Here is a 10,053-nt window from a genome sequence, read left to right as displayed (position 1 = left end):
ACTGTTAGCTCTGTCCTTCTGTGGCTATGTCCTTGTCCACGGGCTCAGGAGTCCCCAGGTCTCACCACACATTGGACCAGCAGCCTTCCTCTTTTCTCTCTCATCTCCAGGTCAATGGGAGTCAATGGACCGTGGCTAAATTCAGCCCATTTCTTCATTGCTGCCTTTTCCCCTCTTCCACTCCCCAGTAGACTAACGTGCTTGCCAACAAACTTATATGCCTGCTCATATGTTCTCTTTGAGTTTCAGTCTTAGAGGAGGGGTTTGACCTGAAAGAACTTGTTTGCCTTGATGGCTCAACTAAACTGTCTTTTGAAACCATTCTTAGTTTAAAAATAAAACCATAGATATGTGTTGTTGTTGTTGTTAAGTGCCTTCGAGTCAGTTCCGACCCATAGCGACCCACTAGAGGGTTTCCAAGGAGCAGCTGGTGAGTTTGAACCACCAACCTTGCAGTTCAAACTGCCTTTGCAGTCTAGCGCATTAACTCACAGCACCACACCAGGACTCCATAGATACGTAGTAGGTATTCATATAAATTATCCAAACTGCTTAATATTTTTATTTTATATTAAGATATTTATATTATAGATATTTAATATCTATAAATTTAAAAAATGAGGTGATATATGAAAACACAGTTCTGCTTCTTGCTATTAGAAACTTCTATTTCTTCAGCCACAAGATCAGATCTAGTTAGCTAGACTTTTGTTGTTAGGTGCTTTTGATCCTTTTCAGCTATTACTGACTCTACGTGCAACAGAACAACACATTGTCCAGTAGAAATGCTAAAAGTCACCTATGGTTCATCTATTCTCATACCAGATTTTCTGTTATAATAAAAACTGATCATCTCATCACCAGTTAACCCTGTTTTATCTTTTTTTTTTTTTTTTTCCCTGACATTTTCCTTGACTTACAATATTCATCCACACTTCAGGATTCACTTCATTTTGCAATTGAAAGACTCCATCACCATTTAAAGTTCCACAAATCAAACAGGTTGTTGCTAAAAGCAGCCACATCATGGGAATGCCTGGCATAAAACATTGAATATTCACAGATTAATTTTGTCAATGCAAGTTAATTAATGACATGAAAATAATGCTCTACAAACACTTGAATAATCACCTGAGAAAACTGAGACAGTACAGAGTGGACTAACTTGGGACATTATTATGGATAGTCCCTCTTGCCCCTTAATGTTATGTAAACTTGTCCTCATTTTAAAACAATTTAACCAACCCCTTTGGAAGCCCTATAAAGGGTTGCTATGGGTCAGAATCCACTCCACCGCACTTAACAACAACAAACTAAAAAAAAAAACTTGGAGTCCTGGTGTGGTGCTATAGGCTAAGCACTGGGCTGCTAGCCTCACTGTCAGTGGTTCAAACCCAGCAGCTGCTCCTTGGAAATCCTATACCATGTCACTATGAGTTGTAACCGACTTTACTCGCACTTAACAACAACAAACACATTGTTTCCAGTCAATTCGGACTCACAGTGGCCACCCAGGACAGACTAGAGCTGCTTCATAGGGTTCCCAAGGTTGCAGATCTTTACAGAAGCAGATTGCCTCAACTTTCTCTGCAAGAGTGGCTGGTGCATTCGAATTGCAGACCTGAGCGCCTTTACCACGATGCCACCAGGGCCCTGTGAACCAATCCTTACTTGCAACCGATTCTTTATAACAATCACCTTCACTTGCCACACATGCAACTTTTAAATCAATGAAAAGACTTCAAGCCTTTTCTTGCACTAAACTCACTGCTCTTGAGATGATTCCACCTCCGAGTGACCCTTTAGCACAGAGTAGAACCACTCCATAGGAGTCCCAAGACTGTAAATCTTCATGGGAGCAGCCAGCGTCTTCTTTCTCCCTCAGAGCAGCAGGTGGGTTTGAAGCATCAACATGTCAACAGGTTAGCAGTCCAATGCTTAACACACTGTGCTACCCGGGCTTAAGTAAGAACTGGATTCCTGGTGTGTTGTTACAGGATCCACACTGGACTACAAATCACAAGGTCAGCAGTTCTAACTCACCAGCTGCTCCTCAGAAACCCTATACAGGGTAGCTATGAGTGGGGACCGATTCAACGGCACTTCGCAACAAGAAGAAGTAAGGTCTGTTCTGACTTACCTAAAACTTCAGCATAAAGACACACTTAGGAATGGATCTATTTGTGATCTGGAGACTGTCCAGAATCTATTTCTCCACATAGAATCTGTTGACTTAAAATGAATTAAATCTAATATAGAGGCTTTGTTTTATTTTAATAAAAGTCTGACTTGTTTGATGCTATTGCTAATCTGTGAGTTTTTTGGATACCTAAAAATTCAGTGAGAAAGTTTCCATAGCATAGCAGCAAACAAATAACAATGAGTAAGTGAAACTTCACCCAAACAAACAAGCTGATGGTCAATTCCTACTGATATGACACTCAGAGGCAAAATTTGCACATTCCAGTATGCAGTCTCACTGCCTTGCCATGATTGATTAAACAGGTCTTTCTCCAAAAGAAGCCTGGCACAGCGCAGTGGGATATGCTAGTCTTAGGAATGCTGCCACCAACTGGCCAACTTCACCACAAACACAGTTTTTTAATATTGGGCAAATTATTTAATAACTTTGTATCCTGTATTCCTTGGTGAAATTAGCATAATAATATAATCTCCATCAAAGGTAGTCCTTGTAGGTTAAGCACCGCAGGATAAACACTGGATAGCAAGGTCGATTTGAACCACAAGATGGCAGTTCAAACCCACCAGCTACTCCTTGGGAACCCTATATAGGGTCGCTGGGAGTCAGAACTGACATGACAACACTTACAACAACATAAGGTAGTAGTGAGGATTAAGTGGCATACTATAGTAAAACACTCAGGACAGTATAGGCTCTTAATAAATGCTGTCACTGCTGCTTTAAGAATTAGCACAAGAGGAGTATGGAAGCTCTAGTGCAACCAATCAATGACCGACTTCTAGAATTCAGAGTTTGCTTTTGAAGTTACATTACTTTCCATACACATGTATAGTTGAAGATGATTTTGATATCTATAATTGTTATATCAGTTTGCAATCTTTGAAAACAGTAATGACTATCTTCTACAGAGTGCTGACTTTGGGCCAGGCACTGTTCTAAATAGCAATGGTGGAACAGTGTTAAAACACTCAACTGCTAACTAAAAGTGTGGTGGTTTGAACCCACCAGCAATCCCACAGGAAAAGATGTTCTAGCTTGCCTCTGTAAAGATTTACAATCCAGGAAACCTTGTTAAGCCCCATGCAAATTCCATGAAGTAAGTACTATTATTACCCTTATTTTTATCAATGAAAACACAAAGGCTTAGAGAGATTTAAGACCTGCCCAGTAGGTGACCTAGAACCGGGGTGAAACCCAGACAACCTCAATGCAAAGCCCTCACACTTGCCTGCCAGCTATTCCATCCTAACTCCCAGTTTTGTTCAGTTTGAACCTTACCCAGTTAGATGAGCTTCTTCTGTTGCCAAGGACTTCTTTCTAACTAAGAACGTCTGAACTTTTGTTTTTGGCATCAGGCTGAAGAATGACGTACGGTTGTAGTGACAGTTAGAAGGTAGAGAGATGAGAGACAGGAAGCCTCTGGAAATGAGGAAATCATGGGCTGTGACACACACCCAGGGCGTCTTCCCAACACACTAAAAGCCGTGATGCACTTGCAGGTTGGGAAATAATGGTCTACTTGAGGCCAAACAACCAGTTTGACTGAATCCTTCATGTTTCAACTGAGTATCTGTACTGTTGAAAGGTTCAGCTGTATTTCAAACCAGTGCAGCTCATGGGAAAGTAAAATGTACTCAGGATCTGATTCAAAATCAGAGATAATAACATAACAACTGCCCAGATGTTATTCTTGATGTGAATAATTATAACTAAACTGAGAAGACTGGCAATTCTGAATCCCAACTCATGAATTTAGGAGTTGGAACTGGAAGGACGCACAAACCAAAGGGATTCAGAAATTTAAGATTCTACTTTGGCAGCAGTTGTTGGAATACTGAGCCACAAACTAACCACTGCTTTAAGCAAGGTAGGAGCTCTAGTGGCTTAGTGGTCAAGTGCTCAGCTGCTAACCAAAAGGTTGGCAGTTCAAACCTACTAGCTACTCCATGAGAGAACGATGTGGCAATCGGCTTCTGGTAAGATTTAGAACCTTGGAAAGTCTATGGGGTAGTTTTACTCATCCTATAGTCACTATGAAGGAGCTCTGGTAGCGTAGTGGCTATGAATTGGGCTGCTAACCTCAAGGTCAGCAATTTGAAACTACCAGTCATTCCATGGGAGAAAGATGAGGCTTTCTGATCCCGTAAAGACAGCCTCAGAAACCCTGTGCAGGGTCACTATGAGTCAGAACCGAACCGACTGCATGGGACCTAACAACAACAACAATAGTCACTATGAGTCAGTATTGGCTCTGTGGCTGTGGGCTTGGTAGAGATTTGGGTTAATTAAGTAAAGTAGAAATTAACATCTGAAGAGATAATGAAACCTCTTTAGCTTTGAACCCCACCTGGAATTCCAAATATTGGAAGAATGTGTGCCTTCCTCTTTTATTTCAGTTTGTATGCCTATAGGGGAAGGATAAGCACTGGACTGTTAACCACAAGAAGCACGAATTGAATTCTGGTATGGCACTGTAGGGTAAGCACTTGACCAAAATGTCAGTTTGAACTGCAAGGTTGGCAGTTCAAACTTACCAACTGCTCCTCAGAAACCCTATACAGGGTCGTTATGAGTCGATTTAACGGCACTTAACACTAACAACAAGCATGAAGAAGGTAGGAAAAACTAAGTTGCTGCTCAGCATGATAAAGGAGTTTCAGTTCTTTTAGTTTGGTATGGTCCTCAAATCCTTTCAGAAACAAAGATACTGTTCATATTTGTCCAAATCCTAAAATCGGTTCTACTTGAATATAAAAGCTCCTTCCAATTAAAGAAATGTAGGAGAAAGAGACGCACTCCACTTGCTGGAAAAGGTAGAAAAGTTAAGGACCCTCCATACTCAGTCTTTGATAAAAGAATCAACCTTGTTTTGACCTGACTGATGTTGTTGTTATGTGCCGTGGAGTCGGTTCCGACTCATAGCGACCCTGTGCAGGGTTTCCAAGGCTGTAAATCTTTATGCGAGCAGAAAGTCTCATCTTTCTCCCTGGGAACAGCTGATAGTTTCGAACTGCTGACCTTGCAGTTCATGGCCCGATTCGTAACTACTACACTAACAGAACTCCTTTGACCTGACTGATAGGACATGTCATATGTGTGTGAACTCGTCTGGATTGTCTCATAGGTTATGAATTTTTTAAAATCCCTTTTTAAAGAAACCTCAGTGGACTCCTGGGATAGTTATAGGAAATGCAGTGGTATTCTTAAAGTAGTAATGTTGTAGCTATGACTTCATGTGGACATAGCATGAATACAGTTCAACTTCTTAGACCATTACAGATTAGATATTAGCTCAGATATCAGAAGAATGTCTACACCATTGACACCTTGTATTTCATCTACAACTTTGGGGGTTAACTGAACAATCTGGATAGTTTTTCCAATATTTCATTTCTTTTGCTTCTACAGAAACATAGCTTTATCAAATAAATCAAGTAAACATTTTTTTACAATGTTTTATTCACTCTTTTTATATGTTGTCATTCTTGTTAAATGTCATCAAGTCGGTTCTGTTTCATAGTAATCCTGTATAGGTTTTTTGAGGAGCGACTGGTGAGTTTGAACCTCTGACCTTATGGTTCAAACTGACCTTGAGGTTGAGTGCGTATCCTATGGTGCTGCACCAGAACTCCACTTGCTATTTTGCTAAGTATTGAATGCATTAAAATGAACAGAAATAAAATAAATGTAAAGTTCTTCCTAGGCCCTATGGAATATGAATGATAATCCCCATTCTTTACAAATTCAATTTTTTTCCTGTATTTTTTCATAAAACTAGATGAAATCAAACCCAGAAAGGGATCTTGGGCAAAATGTCCCCTAAAGGAGCACCTACTAGAAGGCCTGTGGTTTTCTACTATCTTAATCCAAGGATCATATAGTAGTCTGAGTAAATTGTTTAACAGTTGCTGCCCATTTGATTCTCAAGATGACTAAAAATCCACAATTGAACAGAGTTCACTGATTTTGGAAACTAATGTGAAAATGATTTTTATTTTCCTGTCAATTTTCTAATTCAAAACACATTTGCTATTGCCACATTCAGTCTTTCTTTCATTGACTTGTTTCTCTCTACTCCAAGAATGCTTTTTCTTAACTCATTACTTTGCATCAAAGGAGTCAGAATTGCCCCTTGAAAATACATCCAAGGTGAATGATTAGGCTGCAACAACCAAATAGAAATTAATGACAATGATGGAAAAAAAGAATAATTTGATATATTACAACTTTGAGAAAAAGTTTGCCCTGAAGTAAAAGACTTTGAGACATGGAAAGTTTTCCTTGCTCATGAGAGAATTTATCCCATTCATTCTGCATTTTGAAATTCAAACAGGGCTCAGTAGAGATGCATGTGTGCATATTGCTGTTGTTGTTGTTAAGTGTTGTTGGGTCAGTTCCGAGTCAGGGTGATCCTGTTTAGGGTTTCTGAGGAGTGGCTTCTGAGCTTAAATGGCTGACTTTGAAGGTCAAATGACTTTGCAGCCCAGCACATTAACCCATAGTGCCACACCAGGACTCGATGTGTGTATGTGGTTGTTCTTAAGTGCCATCGAGTCAGTTCCAACTCATAGTGAGCCTATATAGGGTTTCTGAGAGCAACTAGTGGGTTTGAACTGCTGACCTTGTGGTTCGCAGTACAGTGCTGATCCACAGCACCACACCAGAATTCCATGTGTGTATATAGGTAAGAAATAATTGACTAACACACGCTTTAAAGTACATTTGAAGTTTTCATTTGTTTGCCCAGAAAGCAAAGTTGGCAAAGCTCTTGATCAGCTCCACTATAACAAATACACACATTTATGGTTTAAATATTAAAAGATTTGGAAGAGATACCATAATGACAAATTCAACATTCAACCACCACAGTCCCAAATGTTCAAAGGAAAACTCACTTACATTTAAAGAGAAGTTACTGTCAGAAACCTTTACACAGAGGTGCTAGTGACTGTCCTTGGTGGCATCCACATCCTGCACTGGGAGGGTCAGGCTGTGTTGGTGGAAAAAAATCAAAGCTTTGTGAGAATGAAGGTGAAGGATGACACCATTGACCAGAAGGAACATTATACCATCTCTTCTAAAATCAGGTTTGTCTGCCTTGCTGCTTGCTTAATTTGTAGAATTTATGTACGGTATGATCTAGAGCTCATTTTGTATATGAATTTCTGTAGGAGGTATATTCAAATGGAGATTCTTTCTTTAAAAACACATACTAACACGAAATACTAAGCTAGAGATTCAAGTTGTATCTGGTTATAGATATGGTCTTATTCAACTTACATGTCAGTCAGTGAGTGGTGACTGAAAAACACAAAGAGGCAACATTGGCTGTTTTGATATAAGTTCTGAGCTATTTTTAAATTTTGTTACCTATTTGTCAAATTATTTCCAGATTTCTTTAGCATCCTGAAAATACATAGTAGGCTTCTAGAGTTACATATCTTGGCTATTCACCTTTGATGAGTGAGTAAATGAATGAATCAATGAATGGGTGAATCTAAAGGTCTAGAGAACTTAGCTTAGCTATTGAGGAATAATAACAATGATCATTATTAATTAAATGATTAATTCATTATTGAGCACTTACTGAGGTCAGGTTTCTTAATTTGTTCTACTACCAGTTTGGCTGTAAATTCTACTGGATTTCTATGCTAGGAAGTGTTTTAATGTACAGTGAAAAAAAACTTTATATTATCTACAAAATTTATGAAACAGAAGAAATTTATAAGAAAAGAAGTCTGTTTTTTGAACTAAATGGCAATAAACCAAACCCAAGCCCACTGCCATTGAGTTGATTTTGACTCATAGTGACCCTGTGTAGGGTTTCTGGGACTGCCAATCTTTTTGAGAGCCGAGAGCCTCAACTTCCTTTCATAGAGTGGCTGGTGCGTTTGAACTTCCAACCTTGTAGTTAGTAGTTCAGTGCTTATCCTATAATGCCATCAGGGTTTCTTAAATTTCCATTGGTACACTATGATTCTTACATTGTATCTGTTGCTGTTGTTTAGTGCTGTCAAGTCTATTCCGACTCATAGCGACTGTGTATAGGATTTTCAAGAAGCTGCTGGTGATTTTGAATTGTCAACCTTGCAGTCCACTGCTTATCCTATAGAGCCACACCAATACGAGTACAATCAAAAATCACTACTATGGCAAAACTTTCAGTCTGTGTTTTTCCATTTCTTTATAGATATAAAAATTCTTAGAAATATGTAATTATTCAAATTTTTCTATAAATAATCAGATTTTAGTTGATAATTGCCTTACACTTTTCTGTATACCAATGCTGTCCAGAAGAAATGTAATGTGAACCACATATCTAATTTTCAATCTAAAATTAGTAGTCACATTTTAAAAAACACATGAATACATGAAATAAAATCTAATAACATAGTTTTAAACAAATATGTTTCAAACATTATCATTTTAGTATATTATCAATATTATAATGCATTGTTGTTGCTAAGTGCTATTGAGTCAGTTCTGACTCACAGCAACTCTGTATAGGGTTTCCAAGGCTATAAATCTTTATGGGAGTGGAAAGCCTCATGTTGCTTCTGCTGTAATGCATTATATATATATGTATATTAAAGGAGCTCTGGTAGCGTAGTGGTTACGAATCGGGCTGCAAACCATTAAGGTCAGCAGTTCGAAACTACCAGCTGCTCCGTGGGAGAAAGATGAGGCTTTCTGCTCCTGTGAAGATTTACAGTCTCGGAAACCCCGTACAGGGTCGCTATGGGTCCGAACCGACTCAATGGCACTTAACAACAACAACAAATATAACTATAATCAATATTATAATGAATAAGAATTGTAATGGATATGAACAGTGGTTCTGTACTGGACAGTACATGTTTTTCCCCAATCTTTCAACTGGATTCTTTATTTTTCATATAGGAGCTGATCAAAATACACAACTCTGTGCCATATATTTTACGTGATTTTAATCCCTGCCTACCAAATTTTTTCTGTCTGAATCATTAAACATATTTTCTCAAATGCTTGTCCTCTGGTCTCCAAGTCAGCTGATTATAGAAAAAAAGACATTATCTACCTCAATAAATCTAGAAATATGACTCATCACATTGGCTCTAGTCCAATGATGAAAGCCAAATTATTATTTACAATGCTTGTGTGTCTCTGTGTGTGTGATTTTACATTGCTATACTAAAATGATTCTGTGACCACTGAAAATCATTCATATATTTGATAACATCTAGGATCTACCTCTTTTGAGAATTTTGATAGAATAAAACAATAGCTATATGTGTATATGTAATCAACATAACAGATTTCTTGAGATTTTGTGCTTTGAGGCCACTGTTGTTGTTGTTATTTTTAAGTGCCATTGAGTAGGTTCTGACCCATAGCGACCCTGTTTCTGAGGAGCAGCTGGTGAGTTTGAACCGCCAACCTTGCAGTTCAAACAGCTTTGCAGTCTGGCGCAACAACCCACAGCGCCACACCAGGACTCAGATACTAGTATCTGCATAAATTCACTGACTGTCTCTAACAAAGGACTTAGAACAGAATCTAGGATTGAGAAAAGAATTGTCCTCGGCCAGTTTTGTGTTTCCAAATCTCCATGTAACAATTTAAAATGACCTTCACCTCTCACTGGACCACTTTTTGACCTAAACTCCCTGCATCTAGTCAGGATCAACTCAACAACATTTAACAACAGCAACAAAATCTACTTCATAAGGAGTCTGGTAGCATGTTGGATTGTGAGTTGGCCTCCTAACCACAAGGTCAGTAGTTTGCACCTACCAGTCATTCTGCATGAGAAAGATGAGACATTCTGCTCCTGTAAAAATTTACAGCCTCTACTGACTCCTTGGCACACA

The 10,053-nt window shown here is 38.7% G+C and overlaps 1 protein-coding gene across 1 annotated transcript in view; it reads right to left on the bottom strand.

Annotated features, from left to right (window-relative positions):
- The window catches only part of LIPN (lipase, family member N), a 26,580-nt gene extending 25,552 nt beyond the window's left edge, over positions 1-1,028 (bottom strand). Inside the window, exon 1 of the mRNA XM_006831123.1 lies at positions 921-1,028. Within this exon, the coding sequence (XP_006831186.1) occupies positions 921-1,028 (108 nt within the window). The remainder of the gene's footprint in view (positions 1-920) is intronic.
- Between the last annotated feature and the right edge of the window lie 9,025 nt (positions 1,029-10,053).

This window comes from Chrysochloris asiatica, unplaced genomic scaffold (assembly GCF_000296735.1).
Source record: "Chrysochloris asiatica unplaced genomic scaffold, ChrAsi1.0 scaffold00003, whole genome shotgun sequence".
Classification (NCBI taxonomy): Eukaryota; Metazoa; Chordata; class Mammalia; order Afrosoricida; family Chrysochloridae; genus Chrysochloris; species Chrysochloris asiatica.
The sequence above is the reverse complement of the archived record's forward strand: the minus strand, read 5'-3'. Positions and strand labels throughout refer to the sequence as shown.